Source organism: Phyllostomus hastatus, unplaced genomic scaffold (assembly GCF_019186645.2).
Source record: "Phyllostomus hastatus isolate PE091 unplaced genomic scaffold, TTU_PhHast_1.1 phas_contig_159, whole genome shotgun sequence".
Lineage (NCBI taxonomy): Eukaryota > Metazoa > Chordata > Mammalia > Chiroptera > Phyllostomidae > Phyllostomus > Phyllostomus hastatus.
In genome coordinates, this window is record NW_025333640.1 from 27,649,413 (window position 1) to 27,674,918 (window position 25,506).

General features: G+C 44.3%; 1 protein-coding gene across 2 annotated transcripts in view; it reads right to left on the minus strand.

The window, feature by feature from the left end:
- The window catches only part of LOC123814193 (hedgehog interacting protein), an 81,180-nt gene that overhangs the window by 12,825 nt on the left and 42,849 nt on the right, over positions 1 to 25,506 (minus strand). For both annotated transcript variants that reach the window (XM_045831849.1, XM_045831848.1), the window contains exons 5-11: positions 13,974 to 14,125; positions 13,401 to 13,574; positions 12,773 to 12,916; positions 9,399 to 9,520; positions 6,985 to 7,108; positions 5,920 to 6,050; positions 2,396 to 2,477 (exon numbers count right to left, since the gene is read on the minus strand). In XM_045831849.1, the coding sequence (XP_045687805.1) occupies positions 2,396 to 2,477; positions 5,920 to 6,050; positions 6,985 to 7,108; positions 9,399 to 9,520; positions 12,773 to 12,916; positions 13,401 to 13,574; positions 13,974 to 14,125 (929 nt within the window). The remainder of the gene's footprint in view (positions 1 to 2,395; positions 2,478 to 5,919; positions 6,051 to 6,984; positions 7,109 to 9,398; positions 9,521 to 12,772; positions 12,917 to 13,400; positions 13,575 to 13,973; positions 14,126 to 25,506) is intronic.

A 25,506-nucleotide genomic window follows, 5' to 3' on the forward strand; every position in this document is an offset into this window, starting at 1 on the left:
TTCTTCTCTTCCAGGGCCAGGAGTCAATTGATGTTTGCAACTTACTCTGAAAACATTATTCTAACAAATCCGGCTCCTCCACAAGAATACAATTAACCTAAGCTTTTAATTTGAGATAGATTTTTGATGTAACAAGAAATGTCTCTATATTGTTTTTTTTTCAGTCGATGAGGCCTTTTCTTTCATTTCTCCCTCAAAAGTTTTAGAAAAACACTTTGCTTTCAGGCAGGCGTCCTGAACACTGGGAGGCTAGTAATTAGCTTGTGTTTTCAAAATAATCCCGCTCACAGACACTCACGTGTGTACTTCTAGAGAAGTCCAACTCATCTAGGCAGAAATACTATAATAACAAACGCTGGCATCCAAATCAAAACAACGTGAGGCCCCCAACCAATGTTTATGAAAACACTGGTTTTCTTACAGTCGATTTCATTTCGAAGGGTCCACCCATGCCCGTGTACAAGGACGGTGTCTTGGGGACTCCGTCCCTCCCCCCACCTTCCGAAAACCAAACATGCATCTTAACCCTGGCCCGCGCGTGACACGGCCCAGCAGACGCAGGCACCGGAGCAGGAAGCCAGGCCTTTCAGGTATGTCACGCCGAGACCACCCTCCTAGCGGCGGCCCTCGGATCGCAAAGCCAAGGTCCCTCCTGGCAACCCTGGTAATTAGACCCTAATAATGGGTTGAAGGTGTAAAATTCACCTCGGTGCACCACCGGCAGACTAAACAATCCAGACGAAGAGGGAAAGACTTTCTCGAGGAGGAGGGAGAATTAATTGCACCACGACCAGGAAGCTTGCACAAGCAGCTCGGCTCTGACAAACGTAATGGAAAAACAATGGCTATTTTGAAACTAATGGCATGAGATGGGAGTGAAATCCCCAGGCCTCATTATGACTCATTAGATTGATGACATTTTTATGAATTAACATTAGTTTGAATTTCACTCTTCGCATTGCCAACTTCCACCATCACAGAGGAGTCTGATATACATATATATATATATATATATATATATATATATATATATTCATTCATTACTTTGCTTTTCACAAAGAGAACATTGGTTTCATACTCAAGGAAGAAGAGAACCCCGCCACCACCCCCAGCCCCCACAGGGCACAGACGGGTCCTTTCCTGACAGTGACTGAAAACGGGCACCATTAGAGAGGAACGCTATCACTGCGTGATCAACGCCTGCGTGTGATGCTGTGGGGACACTGTCTAGAATTGCGTAGTCTTCTTTTTGCTCTGCAGGGCCAATGGCAACCTCTGTTTTTCTCAGAAAAGACAGTGGTTTGTGGTGTGGTAAAAGGACAAGAATCTCCATTGTGTTAGTCGGAGACTTTTCCAGAAAAACGTACACAACTTACAACTTGCAAATAATTTAAAAACAGAGCTAAATGACTGCTTTTAGTAAACTTTGTTTAGATTTCTAGAATTTATTTTTCTAAAAGACTTGAAATTCAGGGATTGAGATTTGCTGATGGGTCTAGGAAGATAAGTTAGTGCAGCACTAATTTGAAATTCTCAGCATGGTGTCGCTGGGCTCCGATAGCTCCTGGAGTTCAACACCAGTCGTGTTTGTGAGGATATGTAGGTTCTGTAATAGTGGTTCCTCAACTTGCGGCTAGTACCTGTTAGTACATAATTGCAGTGGCTTCCGATAGTCCGGTTTTATCCATGAAATTCACAACTGACTCATTATGATTCAAGATCATTTGAACATCGTGTGTGTGTGTGTGTGTGTGTGTGTGTGTGAGAGAGAGAGAGATGGGTGGGTGGAGAGGCCAGGGGAGGGGTCAATATACTCTTTAAAGGATTATAACCTTCAGATCTTCTTTCTGCTGAGGTACATAACAAAACACTCTTTCAGTTTTCGTTTGTCTCTTCACAGAGGCCTGCCTGCGAGCTCTGAGCTTCCAGACAGTCTGGAAATGAGGCTCAGATGTTGAACTGCCAAAATAACTTCCCCCGACTGCCCAACAAAAATCATAGTAGGCAGCTGTAACATCTGCCAGCATGTCTCTAGTTTTCTCGAAAGACAGGGAGGGTTGGTTCATTGTCTCCCACGAGGAGAGCTAAAGCCACCTCCCCACAAATCCAGGTCCTCCTCTGCGTTTAACCGAGGACTCATTCCACAAGCATAACGCTGCTCCCCGATGGCAACAAGAATGGCGTGAATATGGGGTTGCAATAGGCCTTTAGGTCTCGGCACAGCCCAGCCTGGCCCTCATGGACTCTCAGGGCCACACAGAGTCTGCGGACAGGGCAGGAGCAGCCATCTTTCTTGGTTGCTAATTGCAATTTGTCCGTCACTAATTTGAATGTGCAAAAAACAATGCGGAGAATACCATTTCTTGACTTAAACAAATATAAAACAAAATCTTACCTTTTGGGATCTACAATTTTGTAGAGTTTTCCATTATGAGTCTGGGTCATACTTTTACTACTTGATAGAATGTAAACTTCCCCTATGTAGAGAGATATACGATGAATTAATCCACAGTATTACAAGGCTTTACTTCCTGTTCCCTAGCAGATTATTTTACTTTTTAAGATTTTGTGCATTTATTTTTAGAGAGCGGGGAAGGAAGAGAGAAAAAGAGGGAGAGAAGCATTGACTGGGGGGACCTGGCCCGCAACCCAGGCACGTAATCACTCATACCAGCGACTTCTCGATTCACAGGCCGGCACTCATCCGCTGAGCCGTGCCAGCCAGGGCAGGTATTTTATATGTATAGTATGCGCATGTGTATATACGTGTGTGTGTGTGTGTGTGTGTGTACACACACACAGCCCACCTCAGGAAGACCACCTGCCTGAAGACCATGCCCGTCTCACACGTCCACCTTCACGCTCACCCGGATCTCGCTCACTTCCCTTCGCCTCCCACTGCTGCTCCGGTGCAGGCAGCTAGTAGCTTCTTGCCTGGATTGCAGCAGCAGCCCCTGAACTGATCCCCCTGCTGCTGTCCTGTCCTTCCACGTTTGCTCTCGATGTACCGGCCGCGGTGCGTCTTGTAAAGCCAGTGAGACCCTCTAGGTTGGACCACACGCTTGTGTCCATATCCTCCGAGGGCTTCTGATCCCTCTCAGGAGAAAAGTAAGTTCTGAGAGTGGCCTGCACTGTCCCCCCGAATTGCTTTGACCTCATCTGCCATGTCTTACCCCCTTGTTCCCTCCTTTCCAGCCTCGCTGGCCTCTTGGCCTTGAACACGTGAGGCACGTTCCTGTCCCGGGCTCCTGCCTCAGGCCCCGCTCCCTGCAGATCACCAGTAGGTTCGCCTTCCACCTGCCTCCCTCAAGTCTGTGCTAACGTACCGCCTGTCCTGGCTGCGCTATTGAAAACTGTGCGGTCCCAGCCTCCGGCAATCTCTGTCCCTCTTCACAACTAGTTTTTTTCTCCTAAGCACTTACTGCTGATTGGGACACAGTATACATGTATTTTTAATTTATTTTTAATATCCTCCTTTAGAATATAAATTTCATGACAATGGTTTCGATTTTTTTAATCTGCTGCTATATCCACAACACCCAGAACAGAGCACTGCACGAATGAGCGCTGAATGGCAAGTTTTATCTCGATTCATTCTGCCCGAGACAGAAAGGTGTGATCACCAACATTGCCATTGTTAATTGATAATCTGAGGCCTGACAGAATTGGGGTACTTCTTTTTAATGTTCAGCTTTTTAAAACAAAACAAAAATCTGGAAAGCGAGAGGGAGAGAGACCTTGACCCTCAATCCCAGCTCTGACTCCTGGCGCGAGGCTGTGCCCACGGCGATGAAAGGTACTGGAGGGACGGCCCGGCAGGAGGCACCCGCTCTAGCTGATCACCAGCACCTTCATGTAACTCAGTGACTGGGGCTGGTCGCATGCACGGGGAGTCAGAAGCCGTACTTATGAGTACATGTCTACAGGGCTTTAACATTTGTATTTGGTTCTCATTCATGAAATTGCCCTTGACTTAGTCAGTACTTCTCCATTCCACGCTATTATTGTGTATTAAGCAAACCCTACTACTTTCTTACCCTTGAAAAGGATGTATAGATTTACATGAAAAGCACAGACTCAACAGAAAAAGTAAAAACGAAGATAAAAAGCAATGTAAGTGACAAGTTAACATTCATTGTATCAAGTACTTTTTAGATAGTTTACCTCATCTGATCCTTTCAACAAACCCATTCTGATTTTATAGTTAAAAAAAAACACATAGAAAAAACAGTCAATAATTTTTGTTTCAAAAAATGCAAAAATTTACGCATTTTCTGATATGGCTCTTCATTAAGCCCAAGTTCACATTAAAGCATAATTCAGTGAAAGTGCATTTAATTATGAAGCACACACGACGTTGTGGCTTTTGGACAGTGGGACTGCGTGTGCCTCATTCATTGGTTCTGCTCCCGACACAGCAGTCAGGGCGACAGACAGACCCCTGGGTGTCTGGACCAGTGATGCTGAAAGGGGCACTGATGGCGAGTCATCTGTAGCAGGGACGGGGGAAATCTCCACGCCTCAGTCACAACACCCAAATAGTCATCTCTAACTCTGCCACAAGCAACTCAATCCTAGTTTGTATTTTAAATGAACGGTATGCCAATGAAGTTTAGGTTCCATAAACTTACATAAAAGGGGTATCTTTCTGGTTCCTATGAGTGGGGCAGGAGAATATAAAAGGGAAAGTTAATTGTAAAATGCTTTCAATGCTGGAACAAGAAAAGGACAGACCGGATTTCTCTTCTCTGAGTCATTGTATCCTTGTGGCTCTGAAATACATGTTATGCATTTCAGGAATCTGATCTGAGGTCCTCGTTAACCTAAGTAAGTGGCGTGCAACTATTTCTGATGAATCCTCTGTTTGCTATAGGGAATCCAAATCTGCAGTTTTAGAGAAAATGTTCAGATTTAGATGGGAAACACAACTCTTGCTCATCACCGAGAAACCCGTCTCCGATGGAAAGGGGCACAGTGGTCATGTCTGCTTGTGGGGGTCATGATGTTTGTTTAAAGGGGGTCCTATGAAAGTGACGTTCATCTCAGAAGTTTAAAATTAGTAGCGTTTCCACTGTGATCACATTCCAATTTCAACTTCTTTTTGTAGACATTTTGATGACAAACCAACAAATAAATTTATGTTATCTCGTAGATCATCAACAAAGAGATAACTTCCACTCCGTTGAAAGCAGGTCTACAAACAGATTATTTTGCACAAATTTTGTGCCCCAGTGGGCAAAAATTTTTTAAAAATTAGGAAATAAAGGATAAGGTGAAATTCAGATTGCAACAAAATTTTAATTTATTCCAAGAGACGTGGTTAAATAGAAAGGTTTTCAGATAAAAACATAAACAAAGGACTCAGATGCATCAAAAAATATCACTAGACATTTAAAATTTTTCCCTTCAGGACTCAGAACTTATCTTTTTGTTCCTGCCTCCCATGTTCCTGCATTGGTTACTTTCATATTGGAAACAAGATGTGCCCTGGCTGGCGTAGCTCAGTGGATTGAGCATAGACTGTGAACCAAAGCATCACAGGTTCGATTCCCAGTCAGGGCACATTCCTGGGTTGCAGGCCACGGCCCCCAGCAACCGCACATTGATATTTCTCTCTCTCTCTCCTTCTCCCTTCTTCCCTCTCTCTCCTTATTCCCTTCCCTCTCTAAATAAATATATAAATAAAATCTTAAAAAAAAAAGATGTGAAGACCCACACTTCCCCTGCCCACCCACCCGCCCCTGAGACAGGTTATTGAGAGTACAAAACTGGACCACCCGAAATCTCTACAGCAGGCCCATTGCTGTCACAGTTCCAGCGAACGGAGCACGAGAGGGTTAAGCTTATTCTTCTGAGCAGGACCCCACCTGTCAGCAGGGGGGTGAGAAAGGAACTGGATAGGGACACTATGTACAGTACCTAGTTCATCTTCTCCAAATCCCAGGACGTGACCGGAAAAGTACCCCCGACAGGAAGCACCGTTGCCGAGACAGAGTGGTTTTTCTTGCCATTGCCTGGTCACGGGGCTTTGCTGGAGAGTTAAGAAATTCCTACAACACAAACATGCCATAAACCCATGTGACTTTGCTTAAAAAAAAAACCAATCAGATGTTTAAAATAATGCTCAATACATAATTGTTGTGCCACAGGCCTGGCTTCTAAAGAGAAAAACAGTATATAGCCCATAACGTGTGTGAATACTGTGAAATTCCCACGTGGGGAGAAAGTACTCGAGGAGGAGAGTTTGTTGGCGGGGCGCACTAGAAGTACCTGTGTCTGAGAAAAGCTCTCCCCTTCACCCAGGGATGATATGTTCTCTGCAGGACTAGACTCCGTGCTGAGCGATCAGTCAGAGAAACGGACAGGGGAAGGCTGGCGGGTCAGTTTGCTTTTCTCGGTCCTTGTAGCCACTAGCAGATGAGCTCTGCCATTGGCCCGAATGCCAGCAGCGACTCGGGAAACAAAATTCTTAACTGGGGTTTCATCCCAAAAATTTCTTAAAATCATCCACAAGGTGACCTCTAAACTTCAGGCTAAAACTTCATTCTGGAGTATTCTTACCAATAGACACAAATTAACTTGCCGGAAGTTCTGAAAGTCAGGCAAAAGCAAAAATTCTCAGCCTTCCAAGATGATCTTTAAAATATTTATGAACTCATGTAAAACGATAGTTTTTCAAATTACTCATTATCATGGTAAACGTATGGTAAAAAGGAAGGGAAGAGCCTAAATAGTATGAAAAGTCCTTCCGAAGTCTTCTTTGTGCTTCACAAAATTGGTTTATGAACTTGATCAAGTCTGTTTAAAAAGCATCTCTTAGGTAGTTCTTGAAACCACCGTGCATAGTGGAAGTAAAAATAAATAATATTTGTGTGTGTCCTGGAGCTGCCTCCCAAAGGGAGACACTCATCTGGACATCGCATGGCGGTCTGCCCACCGATCAACGGGTACACCATCTACCTTTCACGGGATCGGGGCACCTACCCATCACGGTCTCCAAAGACGTAGCTCCCGTACAGCCTTTCCGACTGGCAGCCTCGGTAAACAAACCCACCGACCAAAGGACCGTTACTGAATGGCTTGAATTCCAAAAGTGACGGCTCGCTTTCTGGAAAGGAAGAAACAGTAGCATTAGATAAAAGTAATGTAGGCCACGCAACAATTATTCCAGTCATTTACTTTAACTCTGAAGTGCGTTCCGTGGTACACAACACAGAGCTTGGCTATAGATATTTGGTGAAAATAGTTACTCCTGTTGCCTAAATGGTATAACATATAAGGGACCTCCATGTACAGCTAAATGAAGTGGGACTGCTCTGAAATGCTTGCTGTTATTATAACTGCCAAGACATAACAAGGTTTCAATGAAATTCAAGTCTGGGCACTTTGGAAATCCTGGTTATTTACTTTAGAACCAAAATACTTAAAATAATAATTTTTTAATGTTGAAGTTTTTGTAGGAATGCTTCTGCATTCACTTAATAAATTGTATCAGACCTCTGTTACGTTATATAACCCACTTAAAAGCCCACACTTTAATGAAAATAATAACACAGTACATAAAAGATCTTTAAAAACCACATCTGTGCATTTAAGACATTGTCACTTAGTCAAGTAATGTCTTCATTTATAATATTTGATAGTTTTGCTGACTGATAGAGTTATGTGGCTAATAAAGTCACTGCAGCCACTCCTTCTGGGTCCCCTTCGTACGGACCTGGCACTGAATCTTTCCACACGTGTCGTTACATACTGAAGACACGTATGCTAATTGCCATGGGAAAGATCTAAAGCCAGCTGCAAATCAATCTGGAAAGTTCTTATTCCTTATCAGGTACCCTACGTGCTTAGTATCAATAAGTCACTATCAACAGGCAGTATTTCAGGCACAAACTTTTGTGGAAAGACAGTAATTTTAAAGCCCTCCCCCCACCCCGTGTGATTATGGTGAATACGATAATATAAAAAGTAGAAAAGTAGGTTTTAAATAATTAGTACACTGAGAGGTGGAATAATCGAATGATTGAGGACATAAACTCTGGAGTCAGGCTGCCGGGGTTCAAATCCAGGCCCTGCCAGCGTATACTGTGCGATAGGTAACCTCCCGTGTCTCAGTTTCCTCATCTGGACAGTGTGGCCAATAGCCGTGCCTGTCGCATGGGGTTGCTCTGTGCATGAAATGTGTCAAGTTTGTACAGTGCTCACTACCGGGGCTGGCAGGTAGTGAGCACTGTGCACGTGGTTATTTGGGTTTTGTTTTTTCAGCTTTACTGAGGTATCACTGACAAACAAAATTGCAAGATATTTAAAGCGTGCATCATGGTGATTGGTTATATGTATACTTTTTGGCAGGGCTCTGTGGATGTGTGTTTAATACACAAATGTAGGGCTGCCGATATTGTGACCAGTTTCAGTTGGACCCCCACTGAAGTGCTTGTAGAATTTAGCCTAATTGACAAATAAAGCTGGAACTCCATCAAGCTAGTGACTCATTAGATTTGTTTTGCAAACCACATTATTCTTTGCTTTGGCTTTCATAGGATGCACAAACACACACACACACACAAAAATACCTGAAAAAAAAAAAGTAAAATAACTGAATACCACATGAACGAACACAGCTGCTTCACTCCTGGTACTAAATAAATACCTGTATTGAATGAGTAAATAGAAGAAGCAATCAATTTAATAATCTTAATCTGCTATGTTCCTGAATTATAATGTTTGATAAATTGCTTCCCCCAAAAGGAGTAAATACTAAAACACTGAAAATGTTAAGCATTTTTGACTTCATATTATCCAATTTTCTTTTTTATGTGTCTCTCTGTAGTAGTCATGGCATTAGAAAGCATGTCTAAACATCCCATTTCCATGACTTGGGTAAGTACCATGTTTTTGTAAGGCTATTACTTTGTTTCCTCAAAAAAAACCCCACATTTAAAAATTGCATTCTTATTTGAGACACTTATAATTTTCCTAATTGCTAAGACTAGCATGCTGGTTATTGAAAAATGTCTTACCTTTAACACTTGTTTTTTTCCTCTGCATATAAGATGTTAAGTTCTCCCTTACATGATAAATAAATAGAAGGTATTCATCTTGATTCTCAGAGGAGCAAAATATAAACCGCTCACTTTTGAGGGTCCCCATTAAATTTGGGGGACCTACAGAGCACCACTGAATCTGCAGGAAAGGTAATTACCTGAATGGAGCCCCCAGGACTGTAAGTGTCACCGGACCTTTGACAAGTGAGCCATCGCGCCCCTCACCACTGTTAGGCCAGGGTTTTCCTGCCTTCCTGGTGCTCGTTTTGCAGAAATCCTTTTCTCTTCAATTACTATGCTAAAATAAGCTAAAACCCAAACTAAAGCAAAGTCAACAAATGATGCCCTACTCACCATAATCTTTCCCCTTTATTATCTGTAGGATTCTGGCTGATGATCTGTTCTTTCCATTGGAGTCTGAACAGAGTATTGTTAGATTGATGTTCACATCGGTGGGATGCCGGTCCACAGCGCACCTGCATAGCAAACGGGACACCTGTGAGCTCCTACGTGTGCCTCCCGCGCTCCGCCCAGACAGCCCCAGACAGCCCCGACATGGGAACCCTGTGTGGGCTGGCAAGGGCCCTTTGGTTGGGCTGTTGAGTCTGGATTCCCTAGACGAGGCAGGAGGAAACATCCTGATGTGTTTGTTCACTTTCCTGAAGCGTAATGATCTCTAGAGAATATTTCTTAATTTCCCCTGGTGTCTTCCTCCATCGTGAATTGAAACACTTGCTACTCCGCCATGAAGGAATATCACGTGGACACAGAGCTGCTAAGGTGGAAGAGCAAAAATCTGCTGTAGTGTCCACCCACTTGTGCGACATAAAACACGAAATTAGTGATATATTCGTTCCATGCATCTCCCACGGAATCGCTACACTCTCAGACGCAGGCCCCTCTACCAAAGGGAAGCGTGCACTCCAATTTAGGGAATAAATAAACCTGGTCCCACGACCGTGGAGGTCTTACAGTTGACTTTCGTCTTCACGTTCCGGACCAGAGTTTACCTGTGACTTAAGTTACTGACTGTGAACTCCATGAGGACAGGAGCCACTTCCCGCTTCTGTGTCTCTGCACCACCCAGCGGAAACGTGGGCATACAGAAAGAGCTCACTGCTTGCTCAATGTTTAAGTCCACGAGGGGCTAGCCAGGAGGGGTTTGGATCGGGGGAAGAATAACGTTGAATAATATAATTTTGAAGTTCTCACAAATATGGAAAACAGTGTTGCATGGTTCTTAGGTTTGTCAAACTGGTCGTTATGGACACATGGGGACAGAGTGCCATCCCGAGTACAGTGCGATGTGCAGCAGCATCTCTGGCCACGACCTTCGAGACGTCAGTAGCACGATCCCTTCCTCCAAAGTAGTACACACAAAAGAATGTTTCTGGATATGGCCAAATTATCCATTAAAATCACTGTTTAGGCCACACACACACACACACACACATATGCCCTTGGGGCAATTAAATAAATTAAAAAATAAATCTGAGAGAAGGTTCTGGGTCTCAGGCAACACGTAGCAATTATTTAAACAACAGCAAAACAAAAAACTGCCGCCTCCAGACGATCCCGTTCGTCACGGGGACACGACAAGCACGACCTGCCAAAGCCGGGTCAGCAGCTCTGCGGCGGCAGCCCCTCCGCTGTCCGCTCTCAGGACGGGTTTGCCGCTTATGGTGCCTGGCAGGGATCGCGACATGGTCACGCCGTGACTTAAGGTGGAACTAAATACGTACAGGGTGAGAAAATGTCCCCTATCTTGCTTTTCTTTTTAAGAGGAAACTGTAACCCTCCCCACAAAAAAATAGGTCTGACCTGTTCCTGACAAGAAAGAGCACACCTGGAGGAAAAGGCCAGGCCTCTCCCTGTTCCCATCCCCCCCCGCCCGTTCAGTTGCTGGAGGCCAACAGGTCTTTACTCTGGCTGAGTCCTGGGCCCACTGAGAACCACTTGACCTTTCTAACCTTGAGTTTCTCATGTAAAAAGAGTCTGCGAGTGAAACTTCTGTATGATCCTATAACGGTAGACACGTGTTGTTACATATCTGTCCAAACCTACATACCATGCACACCACCAAGTGCGCCCATTGCAGACTGTGGACTTGGAGTGAGTATGATGAGTCTGTGGAGGCTCAGCAGTTGTCACGAATGGACCGCTCCAGGGGGTGGATAGCAATAGTGGGGGAGGCCTGGCACATGGGGCGGCAGGGGGTATGTGGGAGACCTCTGTGCCTTCCACTCGACGCTGTCGTGAACTTGGAAGTGCTCTGAAAGACCTGAAGCTTTATCAGAAGGTGGAGGGCCTGAGGCCAACCCCCTTGGAGCGCTCCTTTGGGGCACGACGGTGATGAGCGTAAGATCCTTAGCTCAGTCCTGTGTACCAAGGTGCTGCTTCATAAAAGTCTGCTTTACGTGTGGCCAGTAATTGTTTTAGTCCCCTTTCTGCTTTATCAAATCTTCCTCTGTCCAAAATAACCTTGGGGGGAAGCATGACTGTGCCTTCCACCGTCTGCCGCCAGGGAGGAGGGACTCGCCTGCGCAGGCGTGCTGCTGCAGGTAGGTCTGTGCGGGCACCTCACCCTGTGCTTTTACCCTGAGGTCCAGACCCCCCCCCCCCCGCCCCCTGGGGAAGCGGCTGGAAGTGAAGCGCCGGTGGGATGTGATGACTCAGGCCGCTGGACTTCAAAGTGCTGCTTTGTGGTGGCATCTGTGAGCCCTGAGCTGTAGGAATGGAATGTGACAGTTTCCTCCACATCCTGAACCCACCTTAAGTATTCCCTGTTGCACGGAGTTTAAGATCTGCTGAGATGCCAAAGAGGAAATGAAGTGTAGACTTGGACTTTGATGGGGGGGGAGGGAGATGAAGGGCATGAGGGATTATAAAAATAAAAAGTTCGAAACATACTCACCTTGCACACAGCGAACACTCAATAAACATTAAACAGCAATAACACTTCAGCTAGTAAACGAGTGAACCTGGCCGGAGAGCCCTTCGCCTGCGGACTGGGTGAAGCTTTCATCACCAAACGGCTGCATCAGACTTCGCAGCTTTCTAAAGCGTACCCCAACTTTTTCACTCTACATCCTTCTTAGTATGGCTTTCTTGGCGGCTCATTATAGTAAGTAGTCAATATTTCATTTAGAACTCCCTCAGTACTTGTGATTTTTTTTTGAAGGAAAAGAATGTCAACATTGAGTCAACTCCTTACAAATTGATATGGAATCGTCACATACATTACGTGAAGCTATGATAATAAAAGCTGTAATTTACTTAAAATCTACCACGTGTGTCAGACACTCCATTTCATGCTTTACTTGTAGATCTGTTTTAAATCATCACAGCATCCTTGCAAGGTAGCTCTTACCAACCCCGTTTAAGGCATAAGAAAGTACCGTTTGGACGGATGGAAGGAGACACAGGGTTGGCGGGTTGGCGGGTTGGCATGCCTCTCGTTATTCAGACTGAAGTCTGAACGATTGCGTGGGCCAACAGTGTCTCTCTAATAATAGCCCTCCAAACTGGAAGGCGATTTTTCTCCATGAATGTGTCTAATCTGCCGTCCAAATCTGCTTCTGGCATTAATAGAATCCAGGGCTGACAGTTGGCTCGGATACCGAACCGGTGCGATTTCAGGGGTGCAGCCTTGCACCACGCTTTTGACTACCCTGGGCCGGGACCCCTCTTTCTTCTCCCGGTTCCTGAACCCCGACGGGCGTTCTCACCTGCCTGGGTCGTGGAGGCCGTGGGCGAACACCTCGGGCGGCTGGTTGGTGCTGTTGAAGTGCGGGTTGCTGCGCGGGATGGAATAGGGCACGCTGCACACGTCCGTGTCCACGTCCAGCCTGAGCACAGACCCTGTGAAGTCGCTGGGAAACGGGAGGACGACGTAAGTGCTTTCGCTTTCGTCACATGCTTCACCTACGCCTAATGCGAACAGGCTGCTCCACAGATCACCCCCGCCCCCGCCGTCTGAGACACAATGATACAAGCTCCACATCGCAGATGGTGACGGCAGCGTGGCCGTCCAGGACCGCGGCGGAGGACAGGGCGCTGCTGCTCGCTTTCCAGGGCTGCGTGCACACCGCCCAGCGCGCAGTAACTCGAGTCAGCGCGCCTCGGCCTGGCGCCTTGCAAAACTACGCCAACCGCGGGCTACCGGCAGCCGCGTGCTACCCAATGCCTGCCGCTCCGTGTTACAGGTGCAGACACTGAGAACCAAAGCGAGGCCTTTAACCACGGCGGCGACACAGCGCAGAGACTGCTCTGCGCTCACTTGCTCTGACCCTTTCTCCTGGCACTTAAGACATGTTAACATCAAGTGGAACCTGCTTTTTGTTTTCTGTTTTTCACCTTAACCCGTCCATTTCTTCCATGTCATCCAGCGTGATCATCCCGTCGCCGAGAATGATGTAAAGGAAGCCGTCGGGGCCGAACAGCAGCTGCCCTCCCAGATGCTTTCTGTGGAGCTCGGCCACTTCGAGAAACACCCGGGAGGTTCTCGAATCCACTTGGTGGGGGTTTTTCCTGCGTGGTGCGGAGGAAACAACCGGATGACTGTTAGGGCCGCGCGGTGCATCCCCCGGAAAGGAAAGAGTGCGCACCTAGGGAAGCAGACACCTGGCCTGTAAAGGGGAAACCCGTCCTTGAAATGGGGCTAATAAAAAATGACCTAGAAGTTACGTCATTTTCCAAGTTACAGAAGTAGCACCGAGGGTGAAAGGTAACTGAGGAAAAGTACCAAAGCTATTATTTTTCACATTTCTCTTTCAAGATGCACGTGGGGTTTTAAGCAAGGCGGAGACTTATGGGTTTAATTATTGCCACCGTTTGGTTATCTATTTATAATTTTTAGACAAAACAATGAAGCGATATAGAGAAAATACGATTAAAAAATGTTTATGCCTGCATGCGTTTCAGGGATACCTGGATACTGTGTATTCCACGACTCGGAGAATGTGGTCGTGAGGCCCCATAGCCCACCGCTCCTGGTTGGTGGTGTAAGACACATACAGCTTTCCGTTTTTCTTGTAATTGGGGTGGAATGCAAGGCTTAGCAGTCCTCTTTCATCTCCTCCCTGCAGTCCAATGAAAAACACAAAGAATCGCGAAGTTAATTATGTCCTTTGTTGTGTTTCCACTGGAACCCCAAAAGAGTCTCTTTCTTTCTTCTGGATAATCTTTGCCCAAACTCTTTTCTTTGCTTCCTTGCCTACTGCACAAAAAAGGATTATGAAACGTTTCGCTTTGCGGAACTCTTTCAGAGTGAGGGCGAGCCAGTTGCCCTGCGTGGTTATCTACGCACAGGACACTTCCACTACTTCTGTCGAGTGATTTGTGCACGTAATCTTGGGAAGCTAGGACGACAGGCTTTAAGTGCTGGGAAGCATTCTTTGCCGGGTTACTAGGGTTGCCTGTAGTCCATGGAAGACAAATAAAAAGGTTCATAATCAGCAGTCACTTCTAATCCAAGTCTCCAAAACCTAAAACACAGTGTGGGCTGCCAACTCCCACTGTCTTGGCATTATGTTTAGAAAACAGTTAAATTGCTTGTGTAATATGTAAACCTTTGTTTTACCCCGGAGGCATCTCCATCAGTTGTCACAACGATGGTGGTCTGTTCATCATAGTGAGGTAATAAGCAGCCCTGGCCTATCTACATAGCAATGAGGTATTTTTCCATGGACCCCTTCACTGCTCAGCGTGTTTCTTTACAGAAGGATGGGGACACGGGAGGAGAGCAAAGAGCCAGGGCTGGGAGGGGGGTGGGAGAACTATGAGGGAGGAGAGGGGACACTAGGAAATAAAATTCCCAAACAACTTTCTTTTGTTATTATGTGAATGTCAAGGACTGTGTACATTAGGCATGCCAAATGCTGTAACAATTAAAACATCATCATGTTCCTAAATAGAAAGGCATTTTATCTTTATTTTCTGCTAATTCAGCTGGAAACGCAACGCGGCCTTAGCATTTGTTTTATCCCACAAGTAGTCTAGGAATTTCTATAAGGAAATCAAAATATCTAAAATTATCTAGATCTGAGACTGAGGTTCGTATCCTAGGGAGCCAGAGAGCATTTTCTCTGCCGTCTGATGTTACCCACAGTGGTGAAAAAAGTGACATAGAAATTGAAGGCTGCTAGTACATCACCTTATACGCACCCTCATGAAAAAAACACCTCCTACGGCAAGAAGTTATAACTCACTCCTCAGAAGCATTAGCAGAGGGCCAGCAGTCTCCAATACTGTAGCCCCTCACGGTTATGCTCAGTACGGAGGCACTCTCCTGCATCTTGTCCCCAGAACAGCATGTATTACTAGCAATGCACAAATCTCTTTGGAGTTTGTATTCTACAAAGATTTGAGAATTTTAAGATTTAGGCATAAAAGCTCAGTTTTGGTAAACATTGTTGATTTCCTGGATTAAAGAAAAAAATGCTTTCAGATATGTGCCATGCAAAGTGGAAACATCTGAACTGTAAGACTATATAAATAAGAAAGTCAACACGAATACCCCGCAACTAGCAAACCATTGTTCAAATGTCAAAAAAAGAAAATATCAGCCTCTTCATTTGCATATCACAATATGCAATAATTTCATAATATGCATATCATAATATGCATAATATCATAATATGCATGCTTAGTATTAATTTTAATCAAAAGAACAATCTCATTGAAGAGTAAGGCCCTAATGACTATGATTTATGTATGAGCCTCTATCTTTCAGATTATCTTGTTATGATGATTTTAACATCAACTTGATGTTGCTGGTTTGCTTTTAACATTTTCATGAAGCCAACATCTCTGGCCTTTCTTATGAGACTTTGAAAGCTCGGATGTGTAACTAAGGTTCGGTTGCAGAAAAGCCACTGCACATTTAAACCTCCTTGACCTCTGTGTGAGGTCACCCACCCTGGGGGTGGGGCTCAGTCTGTGGTTAATTCCTCCTCCGCCCAGATTCCCTCTGAAGCTGCAAGTGCAGGGGATGGACTGTGCGCCCACTTCACAAATGTTTGTGTTCCACTCTAAGAAGCTTTGGTTGAAAGTAGTTCTTTTGTAGTTTTTAATCAAATGGTCTGAAATCCAATTGGAGTTGGATGGCAACAGGTTTCAAACTGCACTGGTTGCCTTTCAGGAGTTAGAAATGCAGAATTCATGGACAGAGGGGAAGACTGCTGGGACAAGAGATGGGCTCCAATCCCAGGTGTTACCTGTCACATGAGGGAACTTGGGGACATCGTTGATATTGACAAAAGTGCCAAATATGGACAGAGAATGAGACATTTGAATGACAAGAAATACATAAAAAAACAATTTAAAAATGTCAATAATTTTGAAATGTTCAGGTTATCTGATTTATATTTGTTTAATATTTACATATGATTTCATATTTTTACATGCATTATATTATTTATGTAAATGTTTAAACAATAATTTCAACCTCACGGAGAACTTGTAGAGCAATGTAAAGAAGTTCCATATACCTTATATCCAAATTCACTCATCTGTCACATGTACATATATATACATAAGTATATCTTTTTCTTTCTTTCATCCTTTTACATTGTTTAATCATTAAATATGCATTCATATTTTTAAGTCAATGTCCAGGTACAAAATAGTGTTCCAGTTGGTTAAGAAACATGACTAATTACTCTTATTTCAGAGAAATATTCCCTTTCATAACTACATTGATGAAAACTTGAATGTATTGTATAAATATCCTACAGTGTTTCTTGAAATTAGCTCTTCAAATTACATAGTATAAGCCAACCCCAAAATGTCCAGAGACCGGGAATGAGGGGTCCCCGGCGGTCAGGAGATGAAAGTGCTGAAGGCTCACCTCTCCGATGCAAACCCTCCTTGGAGGTCTGGGTCAGTTTTCCAGCTCTATACAAAGTGTGTTGATTGGCCACTGAAGGCTGAACTGTGGACCAGGGTCAGAGGCCATAGCACCAGAAACACCACCAGGCATTTGAGGCCTCAGGGCTCTGTGGCCGCTGCAACGACAGCCTTTACCCCGGGTCGCTGCCCCAGCCTGAGAGCCTGACCAGCTAGCTCTCCGGGGTCTCAGAAAGTCCTTGTGCCAATATCACAGACTCTCTTCTTACTCCTTCCCACCCTTTCCCCTCACTACGTGCAGTTTATGGAATTGTCAAATATGGAACTGTTTCTAGTGAGCATCTGGAGGGCAGGAACCCCTTAGGGATTATTAGTTTGGCCAAGCTGCTAACAGGGAGAAGAGCGCATTAATAGAATGGCAAATGGAAGACGGCTTTCAAAAAAGGCACCGACTTCTAACATTATGCTTTTGAAAACTGTTAACTAATGTCCAGAATGTTTATCCTTACCCATGTGCACAGCAGCGGTTTGTCCACATGTGCACATGATCTCGGACTGTGGACTGCGTCACGCATACTAAGCGCTTTGAGCGTGCACTGTGCTCCCGGGAGTGTAATCGCTGCTGGAGCCCACGGGCAGCAAGTGACGCACAAACACGTTAGGGCGTCCTCTGTCCGGGTCATGGGTTTTTTTTTTTTGTTCTTTTTGTTTTTGTTTTTGTTTTTTTTTAACTCACTGAAGCCTCCTGGAGCATCGTCAGCTCCCATGAGAGCCTCATTCCTTCCCCTTTTTTTCTCAGCCTTCCCAACACTACAGCAGCTCCTAGACAGCCCCACGCCGAGCACAGCTGACTCTCCAAAACCAGGGAGTTGAATGACGGGAAAAGAGTGTCCCTATACACTGTGGAACTTTGAGATCAAGCCCTGTTTCAGAGTAAATCATAACCATCCTCACACCCACCCCAAGGGACTCTTAGTAAGTAGTTAACTGCCATTCCATTATCATTCAGTTCTCAGGGTAAATTTCACAGGGTCAACAGAAAAGAGGCAAAACCCCCAAAGAAAGAGTATTGATGACTTTAATGTAGGTACAAGATCAGATCTAGTCTTACGGTTTGGGGATACATATACTCTTCCCTGGTGGACAGATCAAAGTTCTAACTAGTTGACTAAGAATATTCCTGGTCTTTGAAGAAAACTTAGTATCCAATATTTGAAAAAGAGAAATAAATCACAAAATGATTATACCATGAAGTATTTTTTTCTTTTTTAGAAAAATTGCAAAGCACAGTCTTTCATTGTGAAAGACTGTGTGAAAGACAGTTTTGAAGAAAACACTTCACACTTTCAATGGGGTTAAGGTTCATTTTTCCTGATTGCTGGCCTCTTTAAAATTTGCCTTAACCGAAAGCCCCATTTTCCATTTTTGCACAGTTTTTCTTAGTGCCCTTTTGGCAATGGACTGGCTTCCAGTTCAGTAATCTACAAAACAGCCCCATGGTATTGAGAAATCAATGAAGCGTCCTTTAAGGTTAACAATGCAGTGCTAAGTTCAAGATATGCCTTGTTCTTGCCTTGTCAAAAAAAAGTGTGTATTTAACATTTGCTCAACAAATATTTATTGAATGCCTTGCTCTGTGTTACGTATCGTGCTTGGCGCTAGGGCTGAGACAGTTAGTGGAAAGCAGCTCCTGCCCTTAAGGAGCTTATATGTGGAAACAGCTGACAAAGAGCAGCTCTCAGTGCTTTGATTCCCACCAGACTTTCTTACGAGGCTCTTCTGGGGGGAGGTAGAGCAATGCTACACTTCCAGACGTGTGCATGGCCACAGACAAGTATTAAAGAAAATAAATAAATATTCTGGGTAACTCTGACGCAAAGGCTCATTAGCATATTAACATCTGAGGTTTTTCCACTTGAAATTTTGGTAAGGAAAAGAAAAAAAGCTTAGTTGTATGAATGCTCAATTACATGAGGAATTAGGCAGCATCTTCAAACAGTAAGATTGTCTTCTAATTTATTTTACGTACATTACACCGGCGCATGGGTATGAATGAAGACCCCCAGTAGAATTGTCCTCTTTCTTAATAGTGAAGCAGCTTCTAAGAATTACCATAAGAACAGAGTGGTGGTAATTTTAACTCTCTACGAAACACATGCTTTTATTACAGGGCAAGTCATCACATTTCCTTTGTTAATGTCACTCACATGTCTCCGTTTTGCGGGCACACATCAGGGGACTTGGAGACCACTACGGGCCCCTCCTTGTGCAAACAAACCTTCACTTCTCTGAGGCTGGAACCTTTAGCTCTTTGGAAATGCGAAATAGACTTCTTTTAGAATTGTTAGTTCAAACGCAACACCAGATTGTGTCAGTTTTCTGTCACTGCTGTAAAAAGTCACCACAAACACAGGGGCTTGAAAGCATGCGAACCTGTTATCTTGAAATCTGTCGGCGAGAGTCCAGCATGAGTCTCGCTGGGCTCCCACACGTGTCGGTGGGGCGGCGCTCCCCTCTGAAGGGTCCAGCAGGGGTGTCCAACCCACGGCCCAGCCCATGGGGTGCACGCAGCCCAGGGTGGCTATGAGTGAGGCCCAACACGAAATCGTCAATTTATTTAAAACCTTTTTTTGCTCACCAGTTTTCATTAGTGTTTGTGTCTCTAATGTGTGGCCCAAGACAACTCTCCTTTTTCCACTGTGGCCCAGACACACCAAAAGGTTGGACACCCCTGCCTAGGGCACAATCCATTTCCTTTCCTTATCCAGTGTTCGGACACCGTCTGCATTTCTTTTTTGTGTTCTTTCTACTCCATCTTCAGAGCCAGCAGCCGTGGGCCCAGTCCTCCTCACATAGCACAGCTCATACCTCTGACCTCCTCTCTCTTCCAGTTTTCAGAATCTGCGATGATACGGCGCTTCCCCAGGGAATCCGGGATAATCTCCCTATGCCGTCTTTGGTAATCTAATTCCACTGCCGCCCTCATTTCCCTTTGCCACGCAGGGTAACAATGTAGTCACAGGTTCTGGAGATTAAGATGCAGACATCTTTTGGAGAAGGTCATTATTTTGCCCCCCCACTGGAAATATTAATGTGTTTTTAAAAGATCCTTTATTTATGACTTACTTGAGCCATGTTGGCCATGGCCACAGTGAGCACCCTGAGAATGTTGACTGGTGAAGCTCACCTATGAGTTTACAAGGAGATACGTAAGGAAAGCCCTGTCTCTGTAAGCCTTCGCCTTCAGACTCGCGGGGAGGAGGCCGAGAAGGAGGCTGCCTGCTAACGTGGGCATGGGTCACTGTCAGAGATGAACTCAGTCAAGAGCAAAGCTCATGCTGTGTTAACCACAGGATGCAAGAGTCAAGGGTCAGTTCTCCTAACCGGAGGACATTACGCTCACTAAAACTGTATTAGTTTGCTTTGTTCATAAGTTTCGAAACACCGTGGAGTATTAATTTCTTCCCTCTCCCTGGGGAAGATGAGAGGCATTGCTTTTCACTGGGTCCAAAGTCTAGTTTGGTCTCAGGAGAGGAGTCAGTCCCTTGAGGGTCCCCAGTCAGCTTGGGGAGCTGTTGCATGATCTGTTTCTGGGACAGAATGAAAAATACACTTGGTCTCTAGCCCCAGTTCCTGGCACACGGCTCCTGAAACCATTGGGATTTCCTGAGTGATGGGAGCATCTTTTGTTATTCATAACGAACTCCTGCCAGCCTTACCGGAGTTTATGCTAAAAAGGGAACTCAGGCAGTTCCCTGGCAATCTTCAAGATGGGGGCGGGTGGTCAGAGGAACCAAAAAATGTGATTACAGGATTGGAACTTTCAGCCTCACCTCCACCTCACCCCCAACCTGCTGGGAGGGGGAAGGACTGGAGGCTGAGTTCAATCACCAACAGCCAGTGACTTAATCAGTGATACCTAGGTAGTGAAACCTCCATAAAAACCCCCGAGCAGTGGGGGATGGAGAGCTTCTGGGCTGGTCCACCCGTGGAGGGGCTGGGAGGGGGCATATCTGGAGAGGGCACAGACGCACCCCTCCTCCCATGCCTTGTTTCCGTTCAGCTATGCCTGAGTCATGGCCTTTCAAACATACCAGTACTAGTAAGTGAAACACTTTCCTGAGTTCTGCGAGTTGTTCTAGTGAACTTCTGAGCCCAAGGTGGGGCACTTAGGGGAAACTCTGAATTTGGAGCCAGCTGGCCAGAAATGTGGGCAGCCGGGGCACCCCATTTGTGGTTGGCGCCTGAAGCGGTGGCCAGCTGTGGGGCTGAGGGCGTCAGGACTGAGCCGCAGTGTTGGACGTCCAGCTGCTGTTGGATAACTTGTTCTCGAGGGAAAAAAAATCTTATTTGGTGTCAGAAAATGTTACCTTCTCCCCACCCCACCCCACACCCCCAAAAGAACACAGAGATTCCTTAGTCCATCCTCCTGCGTAGGAAGAAGGCAATCGTGAATAACTGTACTGAAGTGAAAGAATATATGAAATACTGTGGAAGTCTCCCTTTCATACCAACCTGACTTTGTAACTTAACGTTTTTATAAAATATCTTGCGTCATTTTATTATTCACTCTCGGCTTTTCTTGCTTCCACTCTTCTCTGAGGGTGAGCCCGGCCTCCGAGGACCTATCCCTTGTAGTGCTAGTTCTCCCCCTTCCTTTAAAATTTCCTCCGTTTTTCCAGACTTGGCTTTTCTTCCAGGTACGTCCTTCACGTACTTGAGTCATTCTCTGCTTTCCTGACCTCGGAATGCTGAGGATCAGCTCAGCTCGTCAAGGGCTCTTTCTGATCATTGGTATTTACCTGCCGCTCCAGGTGCTCTGGGAAAATGCATGAGATTCTCAAATGCTGGCTGGACCCAGACCCCCTCCGCCGCCCTCCCCTGACCAAGGAACAGGCTCTTCTTCGCAAGCGGAGCTGCCAGGTGGTTCCCAGCAGGGCGGCGTTTCTGGGAAGTGCCTCATGGGGTATATACTGTCTGGTATGCAGCAACCGGTCCGTGTCGAATGTGTGTTTAGGGCTACGCATTTTATCTTCTACAGGTAGCAAATGCAAAGACAGATTAGAACATGTCCAGATGGGAGAATGGAATATATTCTAGATGGAGACCAACTACCGGAAAGTCCCACCAGCTTTCTTCGGCGATTCTCTTCCCCACGCTCTTCAAACGTAAACAAAACAAGTCAGTCACCCGGGGTTTAGGTTACAACCTGCCCAGAGGGAAGACGCTAGAAGTGGTTATCATCTAGATTTCCAGCTCCCCAGCCGCTGCTTATTCCATACGCTAACGTTCTTTTGACATCTCATGCCTATAGGGAAAAATGTATATGCACACTCAGTTATACGCTTAAAAATGATTATGGTCACAATAGCTGATGCATGTCTGTGCATGAGTTATTTTATATAAGCCATATATTTGCCAAATCGAATTGAGTTTCATATTTGCAGTTTTCCTTGGGCATTTTTACCTGTTTGGACTGTGGGATTTGATGCACTAGGCGTATTAGTTAGCGGACTGACTTGTGTCTTGCACCTTGCCCAGGTAGTGGTTAGCTGCTTATAGAGCAAGCCTCCACTATACGCGGCCCAAGGAACCCAACGTGGTATCAGGGAACGGCTTGAACACTAGGGACTATTTGTCTCAATATGTGGCAAGTACTAACAATGTGGTTTTCCAAAGTTCAGTTTTCCAAAACATCCTCTCTAAAAGATAAATGCTTCAATAACATCAAACTTTGAAACATCTTTTTGAAATAATAAAGTAACAAAGTAATAAAATGACAGAAAAGTCTAAAGTCTTCTCAAAAACAAAATCCTAGCACTAAATGTTTTTTTTTTTTTGAAGAAGGAAAATTTATAGAAAAATTGCCAACACATAGAGAAAGCAAAGCTCTTATACTTGTGTGTTCAGGCTTCATGAAAATAAATGAAAGGTCTCACAAAAACGACAAGGATACTTACGGGAACTTAAAAGAAATAAAAATGACGACTTATAAAGCTGTATAACTACACTTAACTCTTCTATTACAGTCTACAGGTTTAATTCTTCTTAGACCTTATTTTTTAAAGTATATATCTCTAGACTGAATTGTAAAAGGGTCAATATTAGGCAGTTAGATTGTTAGACATGGCAAAACCTCAGATATGTAAATTAAGAACTAGATCAGTTCTCTAGACCGTAAGCTTCCTGAGGGCAGGGCCTCATCTTGGTGTTTCTGGTGTCTTACGAAGGGTCTCATCTATAGTAGAGACCTTGTCATAAAAGTTGTGCCAGAGAGGATGCTCTTAGTATGTGCCAGAGAGGAAGCTGAGTATTTAGCAAGCATTATCTTCTTCAACTTTATAATGACTCTAGAGTTTAATGCTATTTTATATCCTTATTTTCTGGTAAAGGATTTGAGTGTCTTGCTCAACATGCACAACCAGAAGCGGCCTAGATGGTCTGTGATTGGAGGACGAATAATATATTGTTATATCGCCCCATCGCATACATCCTGCATGAAGAAATGAACCAACAAAGGATAGATTGTCTTCCCCCATCACTACCCATTGTTCTCGGAGTGAGGTGTCCAGAGCCCTAGAAGGGAATGAAACGAAGCTCACAGCTGAGCCATTTTCTCTTGTGGGAGATATAATACAGTTTATGTCTGTTATGTTAACACAAAGGCTAATTTCTGTTTTAGAGCAATGTGCTAATACACAGACAATCTGGGGGAAAAGATCCTGACTTGCGTACATTTTCGTGACATAAATACTGTCTCCATGGCTGATTTCAAGCGGGCAGCGTGATGTCACCGGTTGGTGTGGGAGATGCCAGCCCGGCGCACTGAGCTCTCCCAAGCCCACGACCACCATCGCGGAATTTCTATTCTCCTTCCAACCCCTTTGATCCTTTCCCTCCAGTTATTCTGCTCTTTTCTTTACCCTCCTGTTTTGAACTTTATGTCATACCTGTTCCTTTCAACATGTAGCACCCAAATCTTTTTGTAAATTAACCTGGGGCTTAACTAACCACATAAATCATTAATTAAAGACAGTAAACATGAAAGAAAAGGTATCTCCTACCAGATTTTTCAACGAAACACGCAAAAAACCTAGCATACCACTGAAAAATAGAGCACAACAACCCTTTCAAGGAGTTCACTTTGTTACTGAATGGGGGAGAGAGGCAAATGAAAACTCCTTGGTAAATATCTTTCCTCTTTCGCAGAAGGTTGCTCAGATAAGAAAGTCACTCTGTAAATTCCAACGTGGTATTTGCATTGAAATTATAGCTACTACCACAGAGATGTAAGAGCCATCCTTAAATTCCATCGATCAATCATATAAGATTATGGGAGGGAATGTGATTTGGAGGTAGGGAATATGTAGCCCTACATTTCAATCAGATACGGAATGCATTTAAATTATGTAGGAAGTATTATTATCTTGCTGCCTACCATCCAAAGAACGTCTGGACTTCGGAAAATTGCAGGCATGGAAAGGCACATTTATACTTATATTTAGCATCAGGCTCACCACATAGTTTTGATAGAGATCTGTCTGTATCTCTTTAGGGGGTTAGATGGTATATGTTACCAGGGGCTTATTAATGGATGATTTGCAGGACTTGAGGTAATCTGAATTTTTATTTTAGAGTTGAAACATACATACTTGGCCATGGTAGGGATATTACTTTCTTTTCAGTTAAAAAAATATATGGTGTTTTTAATAATCTAAAGTTAAACGTAAGTGATGTCTTTAGGAAACAAAGCAAAGGAGCCCTGGCTAGTGTAGCTCAGTGAATTGAGCGCGGGCTGCGAACCAAAGCATCGCAGGTTCGATTCCCAGTCAGGGCATATGCCTGAGTTGCAGGCCATGACCCCCAGCAACTGCACGTTGATATTTCTCTCTCTCTCTCTATCTCCCTCCCTTTCCTCTCTAAAAATAAATAAATAAAATCTTTAAAAAATTTTAAAAAAAAAGAAAACAAAGCAAAGGTGTAGTGGAAACAAATCAACCCCAACACATGTGTTCTCTAATAATACCGATGGCGAGTCACAAGGATATTCTCTCCCCATCCAAAACAAACTCTATGTAAAAATGCTCTTCCAAGATTTGAATATGCATTCTTAACATTGGCAAACAGTTGTGAAAATTACCAGAGAGCAATATTTACACATATTTGTAGAAATAAGATACTGAATTTTGATTCAGATTTGGATGGATATCTAAATGAAGAAACTAATGAAGAATATAAGATTTCTCAAGGAGTGCATAAGAATATGCACATCATTAAAAATACATGTATCCCCCAAATTAGATAATGCTACTGGATAAAGGAAATGTTTGTTTATGTTTGGGGGGTTTCAATTTTTGCTCTTCTCACTCTTTTAAGGATTTCCTTCTCAGGATCTTTCTTAAAGTATAATTAATTTTAAAAGTCATTAAATTGACAAATATGGGGCAAATCTTGTTGAAAAACAAGTTAAGTCCTTTGGAACAAGGGAGACAATTTAGAAAATGCATTAACTTTTTCAAACCCACCTCCCTCGCCCCAAATTTATCTTGCTTGATGGGTAAGAAAAAGGAGGTGTCCTTCTATTGTCTTGCAGCTTGGAAATATCGTTTTTAGG